Source organism: Lichenostomus cassidix, chromosome 11 (assembly GCF_008360975.1).
Source record: "Lichenostomus cassidix isolate B80296 chromosome 11, HeHo_3.0, whole genome shotgun sequence".
Lineage (NCBI taxonomy): Eukaryota > Metazoa > Chordata > Aves > Passeriformes > Meliphagidae > Lichenostomus > Lichenostomus cassidix.
The window spans coordinates 10825204-10841303 of NC_139492.1; the positions used below are offsets into that span (position 1 = coordinate 10825204).

General features: G+C 42.9%; 1 protein-coding gene across 6 annotated transcripts; it reads left to right on the forward strand.

Annotated features, from left to right (window-relative positions):
• The first annotated feature begins 56 nt into the window (after window positions 1-56).
• AKTIP (AKT interacting protein) lies at window positions 57-13996 on the forward strand. Of its 6 annotated transcripts, none has more exons than XM_085071857.1 (10): window positions 57-187; window positions 4582-4697; window positions 5959-6164; window positions 7709-7773; window positions 7856-7956; window positions 9243-9331; window positions 9401-9499; window positions 9721-9828; window positions 10397-10457; window positions 13073-13996. In XM_085071857.1, exons 2-10 carry the CDS (start codon window positions 4656-4658, stop codon window positions 13181-13183), a joined length of 882 nt encoding a protein of 293 aa, XP_084927983.1. In that variant the 5' UTR covers window positions 57-187; window positions 4582-4655; the 3' UTR covers window positions 13184-13996. The 6 variants fall into 6 exon arrangements, with proteins under 6 accessions (XP_084927983.1, XP_084927982.1, XP_084927986.1 ...); XM_085071856.1 differs by lacking the exon at window positions 57-187 and adding an exon at window positions 229-376; XM_085071860.1 differs by lacking the exon at window positions 57-187 and adding an exon at window positions 229-376 and having other exon boundaries at window positions 13076-13996.
• The last annotated feature ends 2104 nt before the right edge of the window (window positions 13997-16100 follow it).

The window sequence follows — 16100 nt, forward strand, 5'->3', positions numbered from 1 at the left end:
CTCTAAGCTCCACCCCCGGCGCTGTCAGCCAGCCGAGCGAGTGACAGGTGCCCCGCGCGATGCCATTGGTCTGCCGGCCACGAGACGGACAGGCGGGCAGACCAGTCCCCGTGTGCGGGGCGGGGCCCGCAGCGCTGGCGGTGACGGCAGCGGGGCGGCCCTGGGGCGTCACGGCCCGGCCCGAGCTGTGAGTGGCGGCTGCGGCCGCGCTGCCCGCCCTGCGGGGCGGTACCGGCAGCGCCGAGCGGCGATTGGCCGCGGGGGGCGGCCCGGATGTGCGGCCCAAGGGGCGGGCGGTAAATGGGGCTGTGCCGGGGGTAGCGGGAGCGGCGGCGGCGGCGGGGCCTGGGCCGCGCGGGGGAGCGGCGGAGCCTCGGTGGGTGAGCGAGAGGGCTCCCGCGCCTGGGCCTGCCCGGGCTGTCCCTCCCGGGTGGAACGGAGGCGGTGGGCGCGGGGGCCGTCCGCGCGGCACGGGAGGGCGGCGGAGCTGCTCTGTCCCTGAGGGGCGGCGGGGTGTCCGCGCTCGCGGGGCCGTCACCTGTCGCCGGGACGGGCTGGGCGGTCGCGGCCCGTTGGGCCCGTTGGGGCTGCGGCCGCCCGGAGAGCTCTGCCCCGCGCGGGGTGCGAGTGGCACGGCGGGCTCGGGCAGCGCCGGGCGGCTGCCAGCGGGTCCCGGCCCGGCGGCCTCCGACCTTCCGTCCGTCTGTCCCTCCCCGCCCTGCGAACGGCGTCGGGCTGCGGTGCCAGGCACGGCCACGGTGGGAAACACCGCGGGGAGCACTCGGGCTTCGTTAACCTCCCGTGACCCCCCAGCTGACAGGTCCCGCTGGAGCGCTCTGTGCTGTGCGAGTCGGCCGCCCATCGCCCCATGGCCCTGAAGCTGCTGTATTTAAGAGCAGATTTCTCTGGCGTAGATTGCAGATTCCTAGAGGAGTGAGCTCGTAGCAGCAGGTGTTGGTATGGAACGTGTAACCCGCCTGTGCAGGAAGTGTTGGCGAACAGGCTTGACTGGTCAGTGTTCCTGTTCACCGCCAGCAGCGGCTGCCGTGTTGTCCGGCAGATGAAGGTGTGGGCGAGCGAGGGCCTTGGGTCCAAAGGAGGTCAGGAGTGGCTGTGCTGAGGAGAAATAAGTTCCAGTGTCAGCTGACAGCTACAGTTGCTGGACAGGCACGTAATATTGTGTGTTCAACATGCACTGTTCTGTGGTGCTCTGCTGAAGTAGCTCAGTTTGTTCTCAGGTGTAGGAGGGGTTCCCTTTGATTTGTCGACGTGTCCAGAAAATCTTTGTTCCAGGCAGATAAGGTTTTTTTCTTTTTCACATTGCTTTAGTGTTGTGTTTGATCAAATAACTCTGCTGATGAGAGGAGAAAAGTATGACACATACTGCAACAGTGGGTAAAATGAGAGATTTTTTGATAAGAATATGTAATGTAGAGAAGGAAAAGGTGCAAAAGCAAAGTGCTTAAATGTTACAGTTTTGCCAGTGATAACTTTGGTTTTTTGAAGCTTTTTAGTGTGCTGATGAAGTATCAAATGACTTCACAGTTGCTCTCACTGCCAGTGTGTATTGCCTACCTGGAGAATGTGGACGTGAAGTTATGCCTGGCAGCAGGTGGCTTTTTGGTCCCAATGTGGTGTTGAGCAGAAGTTAAACGGCCTTTTCCAGAAGCAATATTAGAAGTAATGTTTCTTCACAAGTTTGTGTTCTGCCTTTTTTTTAATTGCTGGTTTACTAGATGGAAAGCACTAGAGAAGGTAAAAAGCCTGTGGGAGGAGGACACCTTCCTTAGGAGGGTTGCTGTTACTTGCTGTTCTTAAAGTTAGAGAAATCAGTACCATGTACTACCATGTGGCACACTATCAAACCTCTTCTGGGTGGGGTACTGTGAATGTTGATGGTGTGAAAGAGGGTTGGTTTTGAATTTTTTTATTCCCATTCCATAAAATGAGGAGAGTGTGTTGGGTTATTTTGGGAAGCTGATGGTTTCACTAGTTAGAGCACTGTCAGATGCTGTAATGGTGGGTGCCTCGTGGTAGACACTGAGCCCTGTGTAAGAGTGAATGTCTAAACTGCCTAGAAATTCCACTTAATGATATCAGGACTTGGCTCTCCTTTGTCTGCTGCAGACATAGCAAGAAGTAGGACAGGCTATCTAATGTAAATTTGCTGTCACTTGGTTATTATTTTTAATACTGTTTTTAATAACTTTTGTGATTAGTGGTGGGTAGTAAATTGCGAGGTGAACCTCCTAGAGAGCATAAGCAGGTATGGATAAGTTTCCTTTTGAGCTATGATTCTCCACTTCCATGTTGCATAGGAGCGACTGTGATTAAAATAAACTCTTAAAACACCTTGAAAGTCTTCTTAAATGACCCTCCTCTGAAAAGCTGGTACTCTGAAATTCTGAGTTCTCCACTGTAAACAGTATTTTAACAGGTGTATGAGACTGGAGGCAATTTAACAATAAATTTAGGACAATGCCCTGTATGGCTTATTACTGACAAGCAACTAGATAAAAGACGTCTGTACAAGAGAACCTTTGGAAGTTATTCTTTAGCTTAAGTAGATCTAAAATGATGTTTTATTTGCTCTTAATAGCCTGTAAGTAGGCATCTTGTTAATGAAAGACCTTTCAGCAAAGCTGGAAGTGCACTGAGATGCAAAGCTGCTTTTTGAAAAGTAGATCTGGAGACTGAACTGCATCTAACATCAGTTACCAAGCTTCTGGAAAGTCACCTGTTTCTCTGGGAATTGGTTGGGCTGTTGTTTACCTACATATGTCATTCTTTGTCCTGCTCTCCTGTTTTCCATTCTCTGGTTCTGGGATAGTGCAGCTTGTATTACCTAATCGTAAAAAACCAGCAGTCCAAAACAAACAGAGTACTCCTGCCCCAATCCCATAATCATTCCAGATTCCAGCTAATTGTCCTCCAACCTGTACCTCAACTTCCAGCACTTTTCTCTCTTGTCAGAGCCTGAGCACTCAGGTGCTCTTTGTGCGTCAGTTCCTCCACCCTCTGGTTACACCGGAGTTTCCCAAGGAAATGTCTCGTACCTTCCTAGCCCAGCATCTTCCTGTCTTACTTAGTCTGGCTGCTTTGATGAAAAAGGCCTGTGGCACAGCCCTCTGGCATGACTGCTTTCCAGACAAGAGATGGGGAAAAGTAAAAACACCTTCTTCCTGCTTTCACAGGGCAGTAGCTGTGCTCTGACTTTCTCTCTTCGGTGGCTCAGAATGATGTGAGACTCTGGCTGCTGAAGAGGATAAATACCTGGAGGAATCTGTTGTATATTGGAATGTTTGAGATGATTTTGGTGGGGAAATTATTTTTCATCACTTTTCTGAAAGGTGCTTGCATTTTTCTGAATGCTTGGTTGCTGCATAACTTAAAAGGCTATAATTTGATATTGCCGTTTCTTTTAAATAATTAACATTTCTAGACTTTCTTTAGATAAATTATGTGGGTTGCTTTTTTTTTTAACAAGATTGGCATTTATTTTAATTTTATGAGGATTTTGGTTATAATGTTTCCATGTTCTCTATAAACTAATCAAACCAATGGTGAACAGATGCTGCCTTCCTTACTGTAGTAAAAATGTAGTGTTGATCGCAGTAGAAGCCTGTGCTACTGGCTCTGTCTCTCTCACACCCCATTTGTTTCCTTTATCGATGTTGTACAACTTTCTATTAAAGCAATTGAGTAAAGTGCCTCAAAAACTTAGTTGTGGAGACAAAAATGGAAGGGTGAGATGAGGAAGGAAAGTAGGAGAACTGGAGAGGAAAAAACAGTGGAGGCAATAAGTCAGACAAGAGGTGCTGTAGATCGGAGTTCTTGAACAAGCAGTAGCAAGACTTTAAAAAAAAAAGAGGAAGAGAGGAAAGCAAGGATGTACACAATAGATGACACTGAAACTCCAAATACTGCTGAAGTCCTTGTTATTGAGCTGCTGATCTAAAGAGCACTAGGCCTTAGTGTTCATAATGAAACCATTAAATAAGCTACAGAGAAACTTCTGTGTTCTATGGCTTTGTCTGTTCCTGGTGATGTTCCAATGCAGATGAAAACGAAATGACACATACATGATCCAAACTCAATGAAAGGATCATCTCTATCACTGGGAATGACAGAATTTCTCAAACTGGGACACTTCAGAAATGTGCAAAGTCAACACTGTCTGTGAGGGACAGTACTTAGCAGGGTCATAATTCTGTCTGGTGCTGAACTGAAATGGTGAAGGGAAAACTTTAATACTTGCATGTGTGGAGGATCTTCCTTAACTGTGCTGAGCCAAGACATGGTCCTTTATTTTCTTCTCATTGGCAAAATGAACCTGGAAGGCAGAATGCAGAGTCTCTTTCTAGCAGAAAGAAGGTAGGGATTCACATGCTAAAATAGACATAAGTTATTTTTCTGGAACATATAACGGAGCTTTGGCATTTTTAACTATTGTCAACTATATGGAGTTTTCTTCTGAAGTTATAGAAATATAATGCTGACTGTAGAATTAGGTCTGAATCCTGTTTATATATTGAGATCTGTTTATCTGTTAAAATGCGTGTTCTTTCTGTGTACTTTTAGGGTATAAATCCGAAGGGCCTGGGGGCATTCTGAAGACACTTAAAGGTTGCAGCCCTTCATTTGGAATACACGTTATGAACCCTTTCTGGAGCATGTCTACAGGTTCTGTGCGCAAGGTACTTAATGAATGGATGCCAGAAAGTGTGTCATGCTTGGGAGGGGTGGCAGCAATGCTGGAAAAAAACATCAGGTGATCTGCAAATAGTGCTTTACTGTGTATTTATCCCGAGGGTTTTGATCACCTTCAGTAAAAGTGTAAACTGGCTTTGAGCTGTGGTAACTGGAATGTGCCTGTGGATAGTCTACTCCAGAATTTGTTGACTTTTCTTATCTGAAGTATCTTTAAATAGGAAATGTGAAACAAATTTGTTCAAGTGGTTGAAACTTTTTTTCTTAGGACATTTTATTGTCTTATATAGAGCTCAGCCAGGTATTGCCCATGCAGTGAGCTTTGACAAAACTATGCCTCCATAGTGCTATTGCACTTGAGGTTGTAACAGTAATAAAAGCATGGGAGTTCCAGGGTTAATCACTTCTTAGGTGTTCAGTACTAGGGCAAATTATGTAACTTTGTTGATCATGAGGTATTGTTACTAGTCCAGGTCTTGGGCACTTCAAAACACTATAGCTTAAATCCTGCCTTTAGTCACCACATGTAGTCTAAGCACAAGTCTGTAGCCTGCAGATTTGTCTTGGCAATCTATAGAATGATTTTGGGGTCTGTGTGTAGTACAGTGTCTGCTGGCGCTGTTTTTTGTTTATTTTCTTCTAAGAAAAGGCAGCAAAGGCATAAAAAGGTTCCCGTAGTAAAACTGTTTAAACTTGATACCACTGCCAAGTGGTGATTCTTTCACTGTAGGAGTGAGCTATAGGATCAGTTCCAAGTGGAATGTTGATGTCGTAAGTACAGGCAAAAAGTCGAATACATGAAACTTTGTTTTTTCATCTTAGTTTTGCTACACTACTTTTAAAGAGTCTTTGAAGTCTACAGTATAAGGATGCTTGTCAGTAAAAATGATTTATCTTGATGCACTGTGTGCTAGAAATAGATTGACTTGTAAGCTGATGTTGTATACTGTCTGGTTTCAGGTTCTAAATAAATGTAAGCCTCCTTAAGCATTTGTCATAATCTGCAGGTTTCCTATCCAGCATTGAATACTTTTGTACTTGTAGGTTGGGTTTAATTGACAAAAGTCTATTTAAAAACAAAATGCAAAGGGACACCTTTCCATGCCCTCCCCCAAGCAACAGACCACCGAAACCCAAGACAACTTATAATCAGCATAGCTAGGTTTAAACCTGTGTTAAAATATGTCCATATGTTAAATGTTTCTGAAATGTGGCCTGTGATCTCATGATTCTCCTTTAATTTGACAGAGATCTGACACTGAAGAGAAAACTTTGAGTGGAGAGCTGCGAACCAGTCCCCTGCGAGCCTCTGCAAAGAAACAGTTGCCTTCTATCCCAAGGAATGCTGTGCCAATAACCAAACCTGCTTCACCTGCCACATCCTCCCAGTCCACAAATGGAACACATGCTTCCTATGGGCCTTTTTATTTGGAGTATTCACTTCTTGCAGAATTGTAGGTTGTCACTTTTTTCATCTCTTCTTAGGTCACTGGGCTTATGCTTCAGTGGGGAAAAAGCCCTTGCAGGGTCCTAGTTCTTGCATGGTGTCTCTGCCATAGTCCTTGAAGGTAGTAAAACATTATCTGCAAAGTTCTTTTTCAGTGCAGCAGTCTCAATCTGTTGAGGCAAAAAGGGAGGAGAAAGTGAGATGAGATTTTAAGGGGTGTTTTTAGATGTCATTCTCTGAATTATTATCTTTCTCAATCTTGAAGTAAACACATTGTGAGTTTAGGTATCCTGACCAGTTATCCTAATGGCTTTTTGGTCAGAAATACCAAATATTTGAAACAGGTATTAAAATAGAAGCAAGCAGATGTCGAGTGGGAAGATGCTCATGAATATATGGTGCTATCTAATGGAGTTAGGAAGTGGGAGCTTCCTTCAGTTGTCACATGAAACACTTGAACAGTGCCTGATACAGTTGATCAGGTGGATGTTGCAAAGACTATATTCATTTCAGTGATATTTAACGTGAAACTTATGAGGGTGGAGTTGCATTTGAGCCAATCTAGTGATTTGTAGGCTGCTGTGGGAGCATAAAAATCTGTCCTCAAAACTTTCTAGTTATATAACTGTTTAGTGCTGCAAAGCTGAAGGGACTTCCTCTGTATTAGACATACTGGATTCCCAAGTATGTAGTGCCTTTCGGAATGAAATCCCTGGAGTCCTTATGCAACACTGAGTCTCAGTTCTTGTATTCAACTGTTAAATTGAAAGTGAGAGAACTCTCAAAACTTTTGTCTCTTTCTCAGGGAATTGACCCAGCCTTTCTAATTCAAGAAAGATGTTTTTCTTCTGAATAAATATATTGGTACTATAATGCAAATTCATTATTAGGGAAATAGTAACAAATACTAGGGAAATTGTAAGCAGATTGTTAATATTTTGCTTTAAGATTGTTGTTTATTTGTGCAAGCATGTAGAGTTCAGTTTAATGGACCCGTAAGACAGGTAACTGGAAAATCTGTGACGTTCATAATCTGAGTTTTGGTTTGTTTTTGCCATTGCCACTGTAATTTCAGCTTGACCTGAAGCATAGAGTCATATAAAACTGAAAAACTACTTGTTTAAAATTGAGGTTGAAGTTTGGTCACATTTCAGCAGTAACTAAAATTGACTGTGAATCTGCGTTCAAAATTACTTAATTGAATTTCTTTTTTCTTCCTTACTTTGAAACTGGGGACTCAGTAGAAAATAGTAAATTTCCATACTGACATACGTTAAATGCATCTACTGGGGGAAGAATTTATTTCTGCTTCTCTGCTTAGTTTTAGCAAGAGAAACAGTGTTTTTCTGGTAGTAAGTCTAAGTGGAGTGGTGTGAAAAGCAGGAGCGAAAGAATGTGGTTTCAGTCTATTTGCCACCTCCTTCTGTGAGCAGCCTTGGGAATGGGGAGTGAGTTTGTGGAAGAAGGCCCTGTTGAGCTGTGGGTGGTGCATTCTGGGTTTACTGTGTCAGTGTAGCTGTGGAGCTCTCTGAATGCTGACTCTGATTGCAGTACCTTGGTTGTGAAGCAGAAGCTGCCAGGTGTCTACGTGCAGCCCTCGTACAGATCAGCATTAAGTGAGTTAAATTTAATTTTTACATTTTCTTACATATGTACACTTTTAAATTCTTTCACTCAAGTAAGCTTTCTCACTTGCAGTGTGGTTTGGTGTAATATTCATAAGACATGGGCTCTACCAGGATGGTGTGTTTAAGTTCACTGTCTATATTCCTGATAATTACCCGGATGGAGACTGCCCGGTAAGTGGTTGTCTTGTCTTTTTCCTATTTTCTGGTGGTATAAGTATGGCTTTTTGTTAAAGCTGATACACCAATTAGCTTCTCTTTTCCTTGAACTCATTTTGTTCACTTGGCTGGGCTCATTTCCCATGTCTTTTACACATTTGCAAGCCACTGTGGAGGAATTACACTACTCTGATCACTGAGACTGCTGTGGAATGAACTTCCTGAGGTCAGATACTTTAGAGTGTTAAGTAATCAACCAGTTCTTTACCTCAGCTCTTGATTTGCTACTTCCTCAGCAGGAAGTTAACATTGAAACACTTAGACATATCAAAATTCTGAGTAGTGATATAATGGAATGTAAAATCCAGACACCTGTGCTGTGCTTGCTATAGACTGCAGGATTTCTTGATTGTCTCTTCTAAATTACATTGAAACAAAGAACTAGAAGCGTGAGGAGAACTTGGTGAAGCAAAGGGAGACTGAGATAATACCATACTATGTATCTTCCATCTCTGCTTTCTCTTTTTCTCCTTAGTGAAAAGTTTCCAAGTTATTAGATGAATTTAAAAATAAAAATAGAAAAGTATTTTGTGGCAGTCTGACTTTCCAGAGCAGAGCAGCTGACCCTCTTGGCCAAACTTCTTTTAGAGGAAGATAGGAGGGCAGGGGTACACAACTGCTGTGTTGGGTAGCAGCCCACTTGGTGTCAAGTTTTATGTAAAGCTTAGAACTAGTGTAGCACTAGTAGGAAACAAACTTTTCAAGGTTAGGCTTTAGTATCTCTCAGCCAGCCAACATTATTTTGCTAGAAGAGGGCTTTAGAACCTTCCTCTTGAAACTAAGTTTTTTTGAAGAATGTGTGAACACTGGAGGAAATGAGCTGTACAGAGATGAAGGTACCATGGTGTCACTGCTCAGTTTGCTTAAAAGTGTGTAGGGTAAAAAAGTATTGATTGTAGCTCAAGTATGTAAAAGCTTTCAGTCACAAATAGCTAAACCAGAAAAACTCCTTTAATCTGATCTTATCTGATATTATTACCTGTGTTGGCACTAGTGCCTGTGCAGTTAACTGGATTAGTTTCCTGATTTGGTGATGGCATGTGAGAGAGGACAAGACCCTGCATGTTACACAGGTGTGTTGGGTTACAGTTTCACAGCTGGTGGGAATCACTTGCAGTTGCTTTTTTTTTAATACAGTAACAGTTAATTAGTATTTGGAAGCAACATTTGACTGACCTTCACCCAGTGGTGATGGCATTAGGATTGAAGTTGTCATAATGAATTTCTTGTTTCTAATGCAGCGCTTGGTTTTTGACCTGCCTGTCTTCCACCCGCTAGTGGATCCTTTATCTGGTGAACTGGATGTGAAAAGAGCATTTGCAAAATGGAGGTTAGTGCTGACAAACAGATGGGTTGTTTGAAAAGTTTGTTCCATTCTTCATTGTTTTGTTCTTTTTAGGCGAAATCATAATCACATTTGGCAAGTGTTAATGTATGCTCGCAGAGTCTTCTACAAGATTGATACAACAAGTCCTCTGAACCCCGAGGCTGCAGTGCTGTGAGTATCTTCCATGTATAGGCATGGCCTCTTATGAGGTTTTGGCATAGACTTGCAGAAGCAAAAGGTTTGTAAAATTCTGTCCTCAGACTCATGGTCTCTGCCTCCAGACTTGGTTGCATTAGGAACTCAAGTTGAGGCTTTGCCAAGTCTGTCTGTGCTTCTAGAGCAAACTTGTGGCTCCTTGCAATTACTTAACACTGCTTACTTCTGTCTTGCAGGTATGAGAAGGATGTTCAGCTGTTCAAAAGTAAAGTGGTAGACAGTGTCAAACTATGCAGTAGTCATTTATTTGATCAGCCCAAAATAGAGGACCCCTATGCAATCATGTGAGTATTGTGAGCAAATTCACCTTGTCCCTGTTTTGAAAGCAAGTTTTGGTGTCGTTGCTGATGGCAGTCTTTCTCTGTCAGGCTAACTGACCTGTTTTACCTTTAAAAAAATCTCAAAATAACCAAACAAACCTCAGAACAGGCAAAAAGCCCTGAAACACCCAGCTCCCTCAAGCAAAAATGCCCAAGAATTAATATTTCTTTCTAGCTTTCCTGAACTCAGTTTGCATGATTGTAGCTTTGGTTAGAGTTTTAAAATCCATCTGAAGCTTACCTGCATGGGGGGTGGAGCAGTGAGCATATGGTGAACATGAGTAGTTTTTCATGTCACACGTGCTGAATTTCCAGTTCTGATTACAAACAGAATTGAAAACCGAAACATTTAATGTTGAAAAGATCCATGACAATATTAATTTAGTTCTTAACTGTATGCTTTAACACTGAATGCTCACTTATAATTTACTTAAAATTCAACAAACTAAACAAAGGGGAATCACTGCTTTCTGCTCTCTCTGTTGTAGTTTGCAAAAATGCCAAGTAAGAGTTAACTATGCTTTTTCCATAGTTTTTCTCCATGGAATCCAGCTATACATGATGAAGCTAGAGAGAAGATGTTGACTCAGAAGGTATGTGCAAAGTTCACATTCTCACTCTAGGAAGGGTTTATTGCCTGATAGAGGAAGAAAGATTCTCTGTCTCTGTGTACTAGAGAGACCTTTTTCCACCCCTCTTTTGGCTCAGCAGGAATGCTGGAACTGCTGTGGTCTCCTAACGAAGCAGTTATGTCACTGTTCTAACTTCAGCGTATTAAGCAATTAGTCACTTAGCCAGAAAGCTTTGTTAGTACAACTCTTGGCACACAGTAGATTTTTCTTTTTTTTTTTTGTTGTTTTGTTTATGGATGGAAGAGGGGAAGAAGAGATTCACTGACTGCTTTTTCCTGCACTTGTCATGGCTGTTACCACTTCTGCATTACCTGACAGTCCCCAGCTTGTTTTCTTCTGTTGAGAGATCTTTCATTACTGAATCAAAGCTTCAGAACTTCCTTCTCCTTTCAAAGTTTCTGAAGCAGCACAAGCACAGTCCCTTGCTCACTTCTGTAATGCTGCTGATTTTTCATGAGAGAGCATCAACTCACCAAAAGGTGCTGAGAGCTCCTTCCATCACAAAGTGTTCTTACTGACAGAGCAAGAAGAGCATTCTTCTTGCTTACTCATAGAGCTTTCACCTGATGGCTAATGGGATGTGCATTGGGATGGGGGCTGTTGATGTTTTGCTTGTTTTGTTTTTTAATTACTGCTTTGCACATGACAAGAGCTGGCACACAGCAATTCTGAGTCTGTGCTGAGTGGCCTGACAAGTCAATCCACTTGCAGTACAAAGAGACTCTGAAACAGTGGCTGCTGTCTTGGCTGGACTGGCAAGGAAATGCACTCTGAATGTTTTAGTTACTGACTTGGGCTGAAGCTGTGCTGTAGATTGCTGGGGTTTTGTGTAATGAAAAATTATCATTTTTGTCAGTCCAAACTTGTCTTCTGTACTGCAGGCTTTACCTCATGTTCTTTATGTTGTCTGGCATGAATGAAGTTTTTAAATTGATCTTAGTACGATACACTGCCTGAGCACAAAGTGGCAGTGCTCCCAACTGCCAGAGTCACATTAGAGCCCTAGAACACACAGGAAAATATTTTGATCAGATTCTGACTTCTTCGAGTTCTTAAACTTAAGAGATGCTTTTGACGCTTTTTTCACCCCTCCCTTTCTCCTTCATTCTTCACCTCCTTCTTTCTTATTCTTTATATCAAAGAGAAATAATAGGCCAAGGTGCTTGAAATGCAAAGGGTATAATGTTGTCTCAGAGGCTGATAGCAAACGGTGACTTTTCCTTTGTCCTTTTTTCTTTGGAGATGTCTGTTGGTTTCTTTTTAGGTGAAAATGAACATCATTAGTAACTATTGCATCCATGGTACTTAGTTGCTCCAATTGTTTGTTGAAAGGAATGGCCTGACTTCTGTGCCTTAGGAGATTTGTCCCAAAGTGTCAGTGTAGTTGACAACATTCCCTGTAAAAACAAGTTCTCAACTCTTCCTACAGCCCCAGATCCTTGTTGTTTATTCCCCCTGTGATTCCTATTCCTTGGGAGCCAGCTAGGCCATTCTGGAGCTGTAGCCCAGGAAGGGCTGTGATGTCCCAGTTCCCTGCTGAGCACTTGGCTTTTCCAAGGTGTGGTTCCTTGTGTGCAGCATGGGAGAGGCAGCTGCCACTGCCAGGCTCAGGCTTAACTGATCCCTCTTGTTTGCTGTTGTCCAACATGTTATGGCAGGTCTGTCACACAGTGTCACCTTTGGCACAAAACATGGGGAAAGGAAGAAGTGCAGGTTCTTTTTTCTTGCTGCTTTAATTTATTTGTCAAGCAAAAGACTTTCCATGGTACAACCAAGTTTGCTCGTGCAATTATCACTTTCTAGAGCTTGACGCAGGTTTGATGTAGCTGTCATACACTTCCTGTTACTAAAAAAGCCCTGTAAGCTCTTCTGCTGCTTTGGCCAGCTAGAGTAGATATCTAATTTATTGATCTCTTTAACTACTTCGAATCTGCAGATGCTCCAAGTTGAATCTTTCTTCTTCAATTTGAAGTTTGGTTCTAAATTGCAATAGTCTAAAATGTTTGTTGCACTGTTGGGTAATAGCTACTGTTCCAGCATTTAACTGTGACAAATGCCCAGGGAAGAGAAGGAGCATCCTTGGAAAGCATTAGGAAGCCCCCAGCTTTAACAAAGGCATTAATTGTTACTCTGGCACATTAATTTGGGTTCCCAACCACCTGTGAGGTGCAGTGCTCCTCCCCAGCATGCCCAGCATCGCCAGGCAGAGCTACAGCTGCAGTGTTGGGGGAGGGTTTGGATTGACACTGCTTTCTGTAGAACCAAGAAATCTGTTGTAGAGCAGTGCAGTGCTGCTGGGTCTGGGCTTCCAAGCAAAAGGAGTATCTTTAAGTCTTTATGGTGGGATAGGGCAGCTGTACCAAGTTAAGTCCTTAAAACTCCTATGTTGTCGGGGTAGCTCTGCAGATGCCACACACATTCCTAGAAATTAAACTAATAGCCAGCTTACTATTCCTCTTTGAGGAAATGGTGCAAGCCTCTTTTGTGCTTGTATTTGCTAAAGGTAAAATGGATGGAGGGGGAGTTAAGAGGGTTTGGGTATCTAAAAATTGTAACCTTAACTTTGTTCTCCCCAGAAGAAGCCAGAAGATCAGCACTGCAAAAGCATGCACGTCTCTGGCCTGTCCTGGGTGAAGCCTGGCTCAGTCCAGCCCTTCAGCAAAGAAGAGAAGACGATGCCCACTTAGCTGTCCTGGACACTGGTGCACAAAACACTTTCTGGGGGTGGAGGGAATGTAACGGAGGGAGAAACAGCAAAGCAGCAGTTTCCTTCTTGACTACGGATTAGTAAAACCTGAATGGTAGCAGTGACTCCAGTAAACCTGTTCAATGGATTACTGACTCTTAATGTTTTACATATGCATTAGGTTTTAAAGGCTTGCCTGGAGTTTGGAAGTCTCTCTTGAACACTACAGTACTTCTACCTGAAGACTGGCTAGGGTGGGTAATTCCTCAGGGCTCTGAAATGCCTGGAGGTTTTGGGTTGGTTTTTAAGCTTTTATTTTTTCCCTCCAGGAATAGCGGTTTTTTAAAAGAAATCTTAAATTACTGGCAGAAATACTAGTATTGGAAATACGATGCCAGAGTAAGCTGTGTTCATGTAAACTAATATAGTAGAGTTAAACACTATATTTAATGGTTTTAAATACTTTTGATTTCTATTGTAAATATGTTAGGATTTGAAATTGTAAATAGACGGTTCATCAACTCCATTTAGCACTTTCCAGAAGTAAAGCTGGGGATGATGTATGATGTATTATTGATTTGTAAATGGATACTGTCACTAAAGCGCACATTAGTCTGACAGGGTGAAAGCAGAATGTCAGGCTTGTTAGACTTCTAGTACAGAAACACTAAAATCAAGCTTTTAATGGTGATCTCTTGAGCTAATAAAATTTTAGAGGGTTTTAGATTCCCTAGGTGTCTAGGGGATTTCTTAGGATAGCTTGACTGATGTGTGTTAATAGTGACATCTTAAAATAAAAAGAAACCATGCTCTAGCTTTTGTCCCTGTTAGTCTGTGTTGTGGACACTTAGTGATGAGTGGGAGCACTGTGCATATACATCTGTGCATATGTGTTTGGGATGTTCATGGGGTGTCAGGAACTGCTCTGTGGGGAAGAGATTTGTGTTCCACACACAGGAAAACCTCTATGAAGTACAAGTGAATTTGGGACAGACTCTTACTTTTCACAAGAGTTTTCCTCATGCTGGTGTGATGCCTTTTCTTGCCTCCCAGGATTGTCCTATCAAAACCTGTAGTGTTAACCCCTTGGAGCTGGGCTGCTTTTCCTTTGGCTCCCCTTGCCTGTACTGGTGGCATTAGTGCCAACCCAGTTGTCTTGGAACAGCCTGTAGTGACTGATGTGAACATGATGTGGTGTTTCAGGAGGGTGGGCAGTGGTCTGATATGGGGTTTGTGTTGGCTTGTGTTTTGTTCTTTTTCTGACTTGTTAAATTCACTTGTCATTACCAACCTTTCCCTGTTCTCTTTGATAACAATTTCATGGCCTCTAAGCAAATAGACGGACTTCCCCAGTAGTGTCACACACACAATGACAGGAAAACAAGAGGGCTTTGTGGCACTTGCCTTGGCCAATATTCTGTTCTGTGTGGCATTAATGTCTTATTAGCCTCAGTATTCTGGACTCCTGGCAGGTTATGAGGAATTGAAAATGCCTTGGAATTGTCATGTGCCTGATCTGAGTTTGCGGTAGAGGACAGGAGTGGAGGAACTCATCTGAAGGTGAGTTTGTATTGCCTGCAAAAGTGGTGGTGTATGTCTTTCAGGGGAAGGGTGTGGGAAGAGTGCATTTACTGGCCTGGAGTGTTGCCACCAAAATACTGTGAAATCAGTTCTGCTGCTGCTGTTGTTTCTCTAACTTTTTTTGGAAAGGCTGAAACTGAAATTTAAATGCTTCAGATTTCTCATGGGCAAGGTTTTAGTCAAAGTACTCCCAGTGTGAAGCAGATGATGGGCCCAGCCTTGTGCTGAGTGCAGGTATTGCTTGGGCAGGGGCAGACCTGGAACTAAACCAGACTGGGACAGTTCCTCTTGATTCAGTTTTATGATCATTCAGAAGCCTCTGTAATAAGTCACGGACTTGCACATTTCCTAAGCCACTTAGGTGAAGAACTGGTGTGGAAGTTAAATCCCTTCTAATCTTGGGTGGCTCTTGGGTCTCTGCTGCAGCGCAGCCCCAGCTGCCAGTGCTGCTGTTGGCCAGGAACCACCACAGTTGGCAAGAACAATGCCCAGGAGGAATGACAGGATAATGCTGTGAAAGTGATGGTTATTAGAGTAAGTTTTGTTTGTCTCTGAGCTGTCAGACCCCTGCAAGGCTGATCACTAGGTTGGATCACTCCAAGCTAAATCCAGCTAACAGCAGCTTGTTGAGAATAACTTTATTTATTTAGTGAATGTGGAATTTGGTTTAGAATGAATAATCTGAATTTTTTTTTAATTACACTGGGAAAGGGGAGAGAATGCTGTGTATTTCTGTAATCAGATTTCTGTATTAAATGAAGCTGTTTGAGGAGCAAGATAGGTGAATGAGTACTGAAACAGTGCCATGGAAATCAAGTCCTTTTCTCCTGGATTGTGTGGTGTTTTTCCTAGAACAGGTATGTAATTTAATGAAAGGCTAAGGTCTGGCCAGTGTTTTGAGAAGGGGATGTTTCTGAATATCTGAAATATATCCAAGAGATCTAAGTTATACCAGTGGCATTTCCTGCTGCTGTAGTTGGATTCCAAACAAACTGTTCTAAGTTGTGAAACAAATTATTTGAAGCCACTTCAGTTTGGTTTTTTTAAATCATATTTACATTTCTTTTTTTTTTCCCCCTTTGGAACACCTCTGTTGTAGCATTTTTTTGGTTTTTTTTTAACATTTGCTTCAAAGTATAAACTGCAACTTATATCTATATTAGTAATTAAGCAGTTGATTAAATAGGATCAGGCCCCCTAGGTAAAAATAGAGGGGAAAGCTGGTGCATCCTTGGCTGTACAAATCCAGCACCTGGCCTGTGGTGCTCAAAGCTGTTCTTAACTACTGAAGAATGCTTAGAAATTTCCCTCAGTTAAACTGTGAGTATGCAGCACAT